Below are 13,272 nucleotides of genomic sequence, written 5' to 3' on the forward strand. Positions count from 1 at the left end.
GCATGATCAGGAAGATTTCGCTCTGAAGGAGGTTCCTGACTTTCAGTGACACCTATCTAAATAAACAAAGTGATTTTACAGGACCATCATTTACCTCCATGTCCCAACTAAGGAAAAACAAAAAGATATCGTGATGCCAAGGGTGTTTCAGTCTGGACAATTCCAACCTTGCTGGGCCACTTTCTCCCATGCACATCTTTTGATATTCGATCCCCCCGCAGTTTGTGAGCACTGCAGGTGAAGACTCTCCTCTTGCTGGCTGAAGAGGCTTGGTATATCAGCAAAACCACTCACATATACCTGCAGATGTGCGATTGACAGCATACTAGCTCATGCATCCCCATCTGGTATGGATGGGCCTCTGCGCTGGATCGGGGAAAAAACTGCGCAGGGTTGCACACTCAGCCAGCTCCGTCACAGGCACTAGCCTCGCCAGCATCAAAGACAACTTCAAAAGGCAATTCCCCGGGAAGGCGGCATCCATCATTAAGAACCCCCAATATGCAGGGCATCCCCTCATCTCATTGCTATCATAAGAGAGGAGATACAGGAGCCTAAAGACCCACACTGAACATTTTAGGAACAGCTTCTTCCCCTCTGCCATCGGATTTCTGAATGGACCATGTCCCCATGAACACCACCTCACTATTTTTGTTCTCTTTTTGCACTATTTATTTTACATATATGTAAGTCTCTCCCTGCCAGTACACAGCCTCTCCAACAGCAAGACTCATGTAGTTCCTCCTCACTGGGGACACAGAAACTGAACTGCTTTTGGACTCAGGACTACAGAGGACAGGGAGGAATTCTGGCCCCTACACACATAGCAGACAGGCCCACCCACCGGTGTGTGGACAACCCTGGTGCTCGTGAACCAAATCCCCGGCTATGGGTATATAGCTCCACTGCCTTGTGGGAAGCCTCAGCAAATCCTCCATTAGCCTGCAGGTCACCCTTGGGCAAGGTATAGTGCGTGCTTAGCCCCCACTCCACCCCCAATCAGGGTCACGTGAAGCTTTGGGAGCAGGCGGTGGATGAGCAGCCGGTGCAGATCACAAGTCCTGGTTATGTGACCACTGACACCAGGCAGACAATCTCTGAAGATTGTTGATAATGGCTGGGGTCGCCCGTCTTGTAAAGACACTGCCCAGAAGAAGGCAGTGGCAAACTACTTCTGTAGAAAAAAACTTGCCAAGAACAGTCATGGTCACAGAAAGACCATAATCACCCACATCATACAGCGTGGCACATAACGAACAAGTAATACACAAATATGTATTATACACACACATACACACATTCTATATATACGTTTAGATGGTCTTGCACTACGATGCTGCCGCAAAACATAACATATGCCAATGATAAAAAGCCTGATTCTGATTGTGATTCCCTACACTGAGCAGCCTACTGTCCTATTTCAGAGGGTAATTAACGTTCAGCATGTTGCCTCGGCCTGGGATCATAAGAGGACAGAGCAGGTAAAGGCAACAGATTTCCTTTCTTGGATGGGCTGGACATGCACAATGGTCACCACAGCCCAGATGAAGGCACTCACTGTTAGAGGAAAACACCCCCAATAAAAGTAGGCGGTATGAGTAAAGGAAATACAAGACACTCAGACATAGGATTAGAAGTATGACATAGAAATAGGCCATTGAGAGATACGTTATCCCTCTCAATCACATTCTCCTTGCTTCTCTCCATTAATGTGAAATAATTAAATCGGAAGCAGTTTTACCAGAGGGCAACTATTTAAGGTGTGAAGGGATGGTTCAAAGCAGAGAGTTGTGGATGTCTGGAATGCGCTGCCTGGGGTGGTGGTAGAGGCAGATACATTCAGACTTTTAAGAGATGATCAGATAAGCACATGAATATGAGGAAAATGGAAGGACATGGACATTGTGTAGGCAGAAGAGATTAGTTTGACTGCAAATTTAATTGGGTTCAGCACAACATTGTGGACCGAGGGGCCTGTTCCTGTGCTTACTGTTCTGTTTCTCCCGAAGTAATCAAGATCCAAACTAGCATAAACAATGAAATGTGTAGAGTACATACCACTGCCATCTGACTTAAATATTTCCCTATTTTAGGGACATGAGGATGCCAACTATATCGTTCAAATTATTATCCCGTTCCTGTGGCACAGGACATCAGCCATTATGGCTCAAAATACAGTGCAGGACAGCCAGCAGTTATGTGCCTTTGTAACAATGAGCAGTTTCAGCAACTTATGAAAGGGGCAGCAAGACAGCTTTGCGGTTGACACAACGCTCTATGATGCCAGCGATCACCAATCAGGATAATACCTGCCACTGTCTGTAAGGAGTTTGTACATTCTCCAAGTGACCGTGTGCGTTCCTCCGGGTGCTCCAGTTTCCCCCCACAGTCCAAAGACGTATAAATTCAAGATTCAAAGTATATTTATTACCAAAGTTTGTATACAGAATACAAATCTGAGTTTCATCCTCCCGCAGGTAGCCATGAAACAAAGAAACACCGTTGAATTTGTTCAAGAAAACATCCAACACCCAACGTGTGAAAAAATCAAATCGCGCAAACAGCAAGAAGCAAGTGAACAACATGTAGAATACCAAATATCAAACCAGTTCTTTCAAATCTCTTACTATCTTTCCTTTCAGTTAATCCTGACGAAGGGTCTCGGCCTGAAACGTCGACAGTGCTTCTCCCTATGGATGCTGTCTGGCCTGCTGCGTTCCGCCAGCATTTTGTGTGTGTTGATCAAACCAGTAGTATTCGGTTTAGTTCAGTTCAGCTGTCTAGCCTGCTGTGTTCCACCAGCATTTAGCCGATACTGGCCAGAGGGCTACTATTCCCCAAAGAGCCCCAGTCTGTATCAAACCGCTCAGAAAGAGCCAAACAAAAAGAGTAACCAGAATCCAGGGACACGTGCATCATGCATGCTATGCCAGCGGCAGAAGCGTGGTGACCTGAGCGGGTTGCGCAGAACACGATCCTCAGACAGTGTTGGTCATCGATGCAAACAATTCATTTCACTGTTCTCGATGTACATGTGACAAATAAAACCAATCTCACTTTGCTCTCCTTTCAGCCACACGCGAACCCAGAAGCCCGAAGCACCTGCAAGACTGATCAATGCTGTTAAGCTCACTGCAGCTTGAGAATATGGGAAAATCCTGCTGATTTCCTGCAATTTTCCCCATTGGGAAGCATGCCTGCTGAACCTGTACAAGATTACACCTGCAACATGTCCAGTGACTCCATTCATTTCAGCAGAAAGTGACGGCTGGCAGGGAAAGGGGATCACTTCAGGTAATGCATTTGTTGATTCAACTGCTTCTGACTTCTAAGCTTGAAGCGTTTTTTTCTCTCTTTTTTTGGGTTGTTTAAAAAATTGCATTTTTAATTTTCTGACTGCTAAGATTGGTGATATTCACTATCAAAGCATTTTTATGGGATTTAAGACCTAAGCACAGGATATCAATACTCAAGTCTGAACATGTTCCCTTGAGGGAGTTCTCATTCAATGTAACCATCTTGCTCCTGCCCCCTTCTTTCCAGTCCTGATAACGTGGTCTCAGCCCAAAACGTTGACTGTAAAGGTGTTTCCTGACATAGAATGCAGTATAGGTTGTTCAGCCCACAACGTTGAGCCAACCTTCTAACATACTCCAAGATCAATCTAACCCTTCCTTTCCACACAATTTTCCATTTTTCTTCCATCCATCTGACTTGCTGAGTTCCTTCAGCATCTTGTGCGTGTTGTTCAGGTTTTCTAGTGTTTGCAGAATCTCTTCTGTTTTTGGGTTTCTAGAACTCTCTTTAGTGCTGATAAAAGATCACAATCTTAAAGGGTTAATTCTGTTCTCTCACCACAGATGGTAACTGGCCTGCTGAGTATCTCTGGAAGTTTCTATTTTTATTTCATATCTGTGGTATTTGCATGTTCTAATACCACAGATTATTGAGAAAAGTTGAATAGTTTAGGATTTTATCCCCTGGAGTGTAGAAGACTCGGGGGGGGGGGGGAGATTTGAGAGAGTTATACAAAGTTATGAGGGGTATAGATACAGTAAATGCAGGCAGGCTTTTTCCATTGAAGTTGGGGGAAAGGAGAACTAGAGGTCATGGGTTAAGGATGAAAAGTGAAATGTTTAAGGGAACGTGAGCTTCTTCAGATGGCAGTGGTGGATCCAGGTTTGAGTTCAACAGTAGAGGAATTTGGATAAGTACCTAGATGGGAGAGGTATGGAGGGCTGTGGTCCAGCTGCACATCATGGGACTAGGGAGAATACTAGACTGGCATGGACGTCAAAGAGCCTGTTTCTGAGCTATGACTCCATCTTAAATTTTGTAAAATTATTTAGGATTTCAAAACAAGTCAAGTGTTACCGCAGAATAATGAATGCCACTATGGGCCGTTCCAGCATATAGGGATGCATGAAGTGTTAGTTGATATTCCAATCCATCACCAGCCAGGATGGGCATCCATCCCAGTTTTGATGACTGCTACGGTTCAGTAACTGCTTGCTCAAACGTAACAAATGAAAATTTTTATAGCTGACATTAAAACAGTCTCCAGCTATCCAACCGTCTGCATATATGGGCGCAGTTATAAACAAGTTCTGCAGGACTGCAATGTGTCTTCGGATACTCTGTCGCACGCTGGGGCATGAATTTGAATTTAAGGAATTTATTGGGGCAGGTTTGTCGAGGGAGGATTTTCCACACCACGTTCCAAGTGCACGAAACAACAGCACATTGTAGAAAAAGAGTGACGTGGGGGGAATATTAATAAAAGTCATTTAACTGTAGAAATTTTTTCATATTTCGCACTGCATTACAGGGTGAAAATGAAAGTAGAATATTGCTGTTTTGTGCATTATTCTTGTCAAAGTTACAGAGGGTTTACAAAGACAGCAATTAACCAGGCTACAAAAATCCAAGACATTACTTTTAATACACTCAACACACTATCCTGCTGAAGGGTCCTGGCCTGAAACATCGACTGTACTTTTTTCCATAGATGCTGCCTGGCCTGGCCTGCAGAGTTCCTTCAGCATTTTGTGTGTGTGGCTTGGATTTCCAGCATCTGCAGATTCTCTCGTTTGAGATTTCATTACTTTTAGTACACTCTCTTCTGTAAGTCCACACATTTAAACAGAGAGCTAGGAACCTGTGATTACGTAACTGTCATGGGATTTAATTTAATTTACAAGACAATGACCAAGAGTATGCGTTTTGACAGTTTTTCTTAAACAAGTCAATAAAATTGCAATATTACAAATTGCAAAGCTAAGGATCATGGATGTTGTATCTCAGCTGTCTATGTTGTATACACAAACCAGGGCAGTACACCAGGCTCCAGGCTCATGCAGGCCCCTCTACACGCAGCTGATGGAGCCAAAAGAACTGCAGAGACCGATACAGTTTGACACCAGTGGCATCGCAGGAGTTGCCAGCTAGCATTGAACTCCATTAATTGCCTTAGGGACTCCAGTTCCGAACTTTTCCCCCGGGTTTACACCCAAAGTCTTCCCCACAAGTGAAAAACTCTGATTTCAAACACCTGCTGCCTTGCAGCTGTATATTTCTAAACCAACCATCTGTATATTCAACAGCATTAATGTATTATTAGCGGCCACTTTATTAGATACACTTCTACACCTGCGTGCTAATGTAAATATTCAGTCAGATATCAAAGATGCTCTTCTCCACACCAATGTTGTAACGTGTGGTTATTTGAGTTACTGTCACCTTCCTGTCAGCTTGAACCAGTCTGGCCGATCTCCTCTGACCTCTCTCACTAACAAGGTGTTTTCACCCACAGAACTATCACTCACTAGATGATTTTTTTGTTTCTCACACCATTCTTTGTAAACTCTAGAGCAGGGGTTCCCAATCTTTTTAATGCCATGAACCCCAACCATTAACCAAGGGGTCCATGGACCCTGGGTTTGGAACCCCTGCTCTAGAGGCTGTTGGGCATGAAATTTCTGAGATACTCAAACCACCCTGTCTGGCACCAACAGTCGCTCAGTCAAAGTCACTTAGGTCGAATTTATTCCCTGTTCTGATATTTGGTCTGAACAACAACTGAACCTCTTGACCATGTCTGCATGCTTTTATACATTAAATTGCTGCCACATGATTGGCAGATTAGATATTTGCATTAAAGAGCAGGTGTACCTAATAAAGTGGCCATTGAGAACAGAATTGAGCAATCCCTTCCTCAGGCTGAACTGCAGTGTTTGCTGACAAAATGATTAATTATGTTCAGGTTAATGGATACCCAGATGCACATTACAAATCAGAAGCACCACCACAGAGACAGTGAGAAAAAAGCTGAACATCTTATCAGCACCACTTGAATCCAAAGGAACGTTACAGCCTCACAATCGGTCTTTACTTTTCTTCTCCTTCCCCCTTTTTAAAGTATTTTTCCCTGATTCCCAGTGCCCTGCATGCTTCCATATTAAGAAGGCAGTTTGCAGAATGAGAATATTCCTTTGGTGAAATGACTAACTCATACAGTGCCGAACCACCCCCACCCCAGCCTAATGGTTTAAAGTACACAAGTGACTCATCATGCAAGGATTTGCAGATAATACCAAACAGCCTGGCACTTCCTAACTTTTATTATGATAATCCTGCTTCTGACCATCATTAAATGCTGATTCAACAATCCCACACACCCAAGAGAGAAACTCGCAAGGGTTGTAGATACCAGCTGAGCTGGTGGAAAGGAAGACAAAAGCACCGCTAGCATTCGTTTTGAGACGACCGCAATAGGAAAGCAAGGATGTAATGCTGAGACTTTTTTGCTCAGAGTATTGTGAGCAGTTTTGGACCCCATATCTGGGAAAGGATGTGCTCACATTGGAGAGGGCTAGGAGGAGAATCACAGGGATGACCCTGGGAGTGAAAGGGTTAAGGACTGTTTAATGGCTCTGGGCCTGTACTCGCTAGAGTTTAGGAGAATGAGGTGGGGGGGTGGGTCTCATTGAAATCTATTAAATATTGAAAGACTTAGACAGAGTGGACATGAAGAGGATGTTTTCTATAGCGGAGACCAGAGGCATAGCCCCAGAATAGAAGGACATCCCATTGGAACAGGGATGATGAGGAATATCTCCAGTCAGACAGTGGTGAATCTGTGGAATTCATTGCTACAGACGGCCGTGCAGGCCAAGTCGTTGAGTGTATTTAAAGCAGAGGTTGATAAGTTTTTGATTAGTCAGGACGTCAAAGGTTGCGGAAAGAAGGCAGGGGAATGGGTTTGAAAGGGACAATAAATCTGCCGTGGTGAAATGGCAGAGCAAATTATGCGAGCTGAATGGCCTAATTCAGATCCTATGTCTTATGGATACATTCCTGTTTCTTTGCCACCAAATTCTCCACAAACAGAAGTCAACACTGGTGGAGTAAGGTTGCAGAATCACCACCAAAAAATCCATAAATAATTCCAATGTTTCTTGTGGGTGCAGTGACAATATAGAATGACCTAAAACTTGGCAAACTGCAATATGGCTTCAGTGCAAGTTTCTATCTGCTGCTGCTATTATCTGTGTTCTGTCTGCTTAGCCAGTGTTTTGCCATGAATGTGGAAGGGGAGATCTGCAATGCAGTCTTGTGGAGTCCTGCAGTCACTTTTGCTGGACGTGTTTAACTGCCCAACCTAGTGTGGAGTCACGGAGAGATACAGCAAGGAAGCAGGTTCTTCAGTCCATCGAATCTGTAACAACCTCACACTAATCCAATAGTGATCCTATAATTTGCACTGGCCACCTCATGAGGTACCTCTCATGTGTATACCACTAAGTGTACAGTCGCGCTGCTGCAGCCCGTCCACTTCAATATTCAAAGTTTTGTGCATTCAGAGATGCTCGTCTGTGCACCACTGTTGTAACATGTGGCTATTTGAGTTACTGTTGCCTCCCTGTTGGCTTGAACCAGTCTGGCCATTCTCCTAAGACCTCTCTCATTAATAAGGCGCTTTCAGCCACAGAACTGCCACTCACTGAATGTTTTGTTTCTCACACCATTCTCTGTAAACTCTATAGAGACTGTGGTGTTGAAAACTCTAATAAATCGGCAGTTTCTGAGACACCCAAACCACTCAGTCTGGCACCAACAACACTCCACGGTCAAAGTCACTTAGATCACGTTTCTTTTCCCATGCTTATGTTTGGTCTGAACAGCAACTGAACCTCTTGACCACATCTGCGTGCTTTTATGCACTGAGTTGCTGCCACATGATTGGCTGATTAGATATTTGCATTAATGAGCATGTGTGCAGGTGTACCTAATAAAGTGCCCGAGTGTAATGTTACAATTTAAGTTGACGAGCCATCTTTGCTGGTGAACAACTGGCACTGCATTGAATGCACTGATGTTGCACTCACGTGAAGAGCATCATGGGTTGTGAACATATATTGTGTTGTACCATTACAGTCCCTGACACACGACCCAGTCCCGGTGAAGTTCTTAAAGAAGTGCTTGACAAATGCACTTAGCCTAACTTCTCAAAACGCAGTCCATAAGACATAGGAGAAAGATTAGGCCATTCGGCCCAATGAGTCTATTCTGCCATTCTATCATGAATGATTTATTATCTCTCTCAATCCCGTTCTCCTGCCTTCTCCTTGGATCCTTTGATGCCGTTAATAATCAAGAACCTATCAACAACAAACAAGAGAAGATCTACAGATGCTGGAAATCCAAGCAACACACACAAAATGCTGTGAAACATCGACTGTATTCTTTTCCTAGATCCTGCCTGGCCTGCTGAGTTCCTCCAGCTTTCTGTGTGTGTTGCCAGAAGCTATCAACCTCTGCCTTACATACACCCAATGACTTGGCCTCCACAGCTGCCTGTGGCAATGAACTCCACAGATTCACCATCCTACAGCTACTCAGGTGTAGAATTCCCCAGAAGTGCTGGAATTCTGACACAGTTCTGCAGGAAAATCTGAATAGCACTTTGGTGCACACTGAAAAGGTTGTAACCGTTTCTCTGATGTCTCCTCTGCCTGGTGTGGACGAGTGAGAGGAGAGAAAGAAAGACCTGCCAACCCACTGATCCCGTTTGCTCTCCAAAGGGCCTGCTATGAAACAGGTTCGTGCAGCCCAGCCACGCTGAATCTACCGGCAGCAATGACGGGCAATGGACACCTAGAGATTTACTGGAGTGTAGATACAAAATTATGGAATTGTGACGGGTATGGATAGGGTAAATGCAAGCAGGCTTTTCCACTGAGGTCGGGCAAGTCCAGAACTAGAGGTCACGGGTTAAGGGTGAAATGTTCAAGGAAAATATGAGAGGGTACTTCTTCATTCATAGAGAGCATAGATGAGCTGCCAGTGGAAGTGGTGGAGGCAGGTTCGATTCCAACCCTTGAGAGAAATTTGGATAGGTACATGGATGGGAGGGATATGCAGGGCTACAGTCCAGGTGCAGATCAATGGAACTCAGCAGATTAATAGTTCAGTGAGGACTAGAGCCAAAGAGCCTGTTTCTGTGCTATGGTGCTCTGTAACTATGACTCTGAAACAAAGCAGGAGGAGAAAAGAATTGGGATAAGTACAAAGAGAACCTCCATGTCATGTACTTCCTTTGTTATGGCGCTCTTCTTGGGTTTGTTCCCATTAAAGTTACATACAGTATATCACAGAGCAGCAACATCAAGCGGTTCAGATAACAGCATAAACAACAAGAGAAGATTGAACACTCTGTCAATATTAAGTCAACCACAAGGTGTGCTATGTCTTTGAGCCAAATTACAGCTGGAGCTGTTCCAGATGACATTGGCAGGTGGAGTTTGTGCGTTTTCCATGTGGTTTAGGGTGGTGGTGTGAATAGATAGGCAGCTAATTTTATATCACATGATCTAAACTACAGGGGAAACTCACCTTTATACCATAGCAACATACAAAGGAAATACAAATCAGCCACGATGATTAGGCAGCACAGAAGTGGTTAGCACAATGCTTCACAGTACAGGCAACCTGGATTCAATTCCCACCGCTGCCTGTTGGGAGTCTCTACATTCTCTCCATGATCATGCGGATGGTTGATCGTAAATTGTCCCATGATAAATAGATGCATAATGATGGAACAGGCTCAATGGGCTGAATGACCTGATTCTGCTCCCATGTCTTATGCTCTTATGGAAGTAATATATCTAATATGTAATGTAGAAGAATCTCATCTTTAAACCTTAAATGAAGGGGATGAGAGCTAAAACTCTGAGTTATTTTAACAATGAAGAAAAGTCTCTGTGTCACAGTGAAATCATTCAAATAAAATGGCATTAATCTTATCCACAACCCATTCAAAGCCACGAGTCATAAGGAAATTTCTTGGTGTAAAGCAATAATGAGTAATAGTTGACTGAAAGAAATCACTTTCACATTGTTGATTGTTCTAGTCAGTCACTGTGGTAACAGAATCACAAGTGCAGCAATACAGATCCAAAGATAAATTTATACTTCGAGGGATTCTTCACAAATAAAACCTTGAAGTTAAACTTACCGACACTTCGTTTTCTCCTTATAGGTGCTAAGCGCTTTGTGTACTCATGCTTTATTGTGTTAATACTGTGGGACCTTAAATTAGAGTCCGAATGATCGTCATCCCCTGTAGTAAGAGAAAAACAGAACATATTGGAACAGCTGTACCTTTTGATGCATAGCTGTGATAATTATGGTCACAGATATTTTATTACTTGGTGCTGATCTACAATATATCACTTCTTCAATGGGAAACCACAAAGCATTTTTTATATCTCACGGGCAATTCAGTCTCGAACAAGACACGACAGTGCAGTTTTTCAACTTCAAGGTGCAACTACCCGCATTTGATGTTCAGACATGCAAAGTTTCTGATCAGGAGCCTAGGAATTCAGGAGACAATTCTAGTATTCTTGTGCTGCATGAAATCAGTGAACTCAACATTGCCAATGGGAAGAGGACGCAGGTGCCTTGGGACTCGCACCACCAGGTTCAAGAACAGTTACTACCCCTAACCATCAGGCTCATGGACAGAAGGAGAAAACTACATTCATCCATTAAGATGTTCCCACAACCAATGATCTCATGCTAATGTCTCTTCATCTTGTTATTTCATGTTTTCACTATTTATTGCTATTTATTTATGTTTGCACTTGCACACTTTGTTGTCTTCTGTGCTCTACTTGCTCCTTCATTGATCCTGTTTACAGTTACTATTCTATAGATTTGGTGAGTATGCCTGCAGGAAAAAGAATTTCAGGGTTGTATGTGGTGACATATATGGACTCAGATAATAAATCTTACTTTGAACTTTGAAGAGACAGGAGCAGTGACCCTCTGCTCTGTTTACCTCCATTTGTCACCAAGCAATGTACTTAGCTACTAAGTCATTGTTCAGGATACCTTAAAGACTAATTTGCAGGTTCAGACTTCAAAGGTCAAAGTAAATTTATTATCAAAGTACATATATGTTACAATATACAACTCTGAGATTCGTCTTCTTGGGGGCATAATCAGTACATCCAACAGATATGACAGAATCAAAGAAAGACCATACCCAACAGGGCTGACAAACAGCCAATGTGCAAAGTACAACAAACTGTGCAAATACAAAAGAAATAATAATAATAAAATAAGCAATAAATATCAAGAACATGATATGAATAGCCCCCAAAAGTGAGTTGTGGGAACAATTCAGTGAAGGGGCAAGTGAAGTTGAGTCAAGTTATCCCCTCTGGTTTAAGAGCCAGATGGTTGAAGAGTAGTAACTGGTGATGTGGGTCGTGAGGGTCCTGTACCTTCTTCCTGATGGCAGCAGCGAGAAGAGAGCATGACCTGGGCAATGGGAGTCCCTGATGATGGATGCTGCTTTCCTGGGACAGCGCTCTGTATAGATGTGCTCAAAGGTGGGGAGGGCTTTATTCATGATGGACTGGGCCACATCCACTACTTTTTGTAGTGGTTTCCAATTCAAGGACAATTGAGTTTTCAATGTTGAGTCAGTGCTAAGGAAGGCAAATGCAATTTTAGCATTCATTTCAAGAGGACTAAAGTATAGTGGCCAAGTGGTTAAGGCATTGGTCTAGTGAGCTGAAGGTCGCTAGTTCGAGCCTCAGCTAAGGCAGCAAGGCGCTTATCCACACATTGCTCTGCGACGGCACCAGTGACAAGTTGTATCAGCCCTTGCCCTTCCCTTGGACAACATTGGTGGTGTGGAGAGGGGAGACTTGCAGCATGGGCAACTGCTGGTCTCCCATACAACCCTGCCCAGGCCTGCGTAATGCTGAAGCATTGGTCAGATCAGAGTATTGTAAGTGGTTTTGGACCCCTTGTCTAAGAAAGAATGAGTTGCATTGAAGAACGTCCAGAGGAAGTTCACAGGAATGATCCCAGGAATGAAAGAGTTAACATACGAGGAGCTTTTGATGTCTCTGGGCCTGTATTCACTGGAGTTTAGAAGAATGAGGAGGGAAGTCACTGAAACCTGTCAAATTTTGAAAGACCTAGAGAGATTGGATGTGGACAGAATGTTTCCTATAGTGGAGGAGTCAGGGACCAGAGGGCACAGCCTCAGAATAAAAGCACAGCTGGGCTAACACAGGTGCAGCAATATACTTTTTTGTATTGCTGCTGTAAAGCTACAAACTACATTTCAGTGATAATGAATCTGATTCTGATAAAATAAATCAAAACTTTGCAATACCAGCAAATGCATGGCCCCTCTTTTGAATATGCACAAAATGTGGTTTGTTTAAGATCAGACATGAGAATTGTTGATTAAAGTTCAAAGTTCACAGTTCAAACAAATTTATTATCAAAGTACATATATATCACCATATCCTACCCTAAGATTCATTTTCTCGTGGGCATTCGCAGTAAATACACAGGCAATACAATCAATAGAAAAGAGATAGGAAAACTGCACAGAACAGATGGACAAAAAACAATCAGCAAAAAAGAAAAACTGTGCAAATAAGAAAATAATAAACAAATGCATAAAGAAAGAATATTGAGAACATTAGAGTTGTTGAAAGTGGGTCCATCAGTTGTGGAAACAGTTCAGAGTTGAGGTAAGTGAAGTCGTCTATGCTGGTTCAGTTGAAGGGCCATAACTCTTCCCGAACCTGGCGGTGTGGGACCTAAGGTTCCTGTACCACCTTCCTGATGGCAGCAGCACGAAGAGAGCACCTAACTATTTTTGTTAATATAAGAAGACGAAACTGGAGTGATTCAAAGGCATTTTTATAGTGGAGACACAAGAGAGTGCAGATGCTGGGG

The 13,272-nt window shown here is 43.3% G+C and overlaps 1 protein-coding gene across 4 annotated transcripts in view; it reads right to left on the reverse strand.

Moving 5' to 3' along the window:
- The window catches only part of LOC132399079 (platelet-derived growth factor subunit A-like), a 72,795-nt gene that overhangs the window by 42,017 nt on the left and 17,506 nt on the right, over window positions 1–13,272 (reverse strand). For all 4 annotated transcript variants that reach the window (XM_059979028.1, XM_059979026.1, XM_059979027.1 and 1 more), the window contains exon 3: window positions 10,517–10,621. In XM_059979028.1, the coding sequence (XP_059835011.1) occupies window positions 10,517–10,621 (105 nt within the window). The remainder of the gene's footprint in view (window positions 1–10,516; window positions 10,622–13,272) is intronic.

This window comes from Hypanus sabinus, chromosome 9 (assembly GCF_030144855.1).
Source record: "Hypanus sabinus isolate sHypSab1 chromosome 9, sHypSab1.hap1, whole genome shotgun sequence".
Taxonomy (NCBI): Eukaryota; Metazoa; Chordata; class Chondrichthyes; order Myliobatiformes; family Dasyatidae; genus Hypanus; species Hypanus sabinus.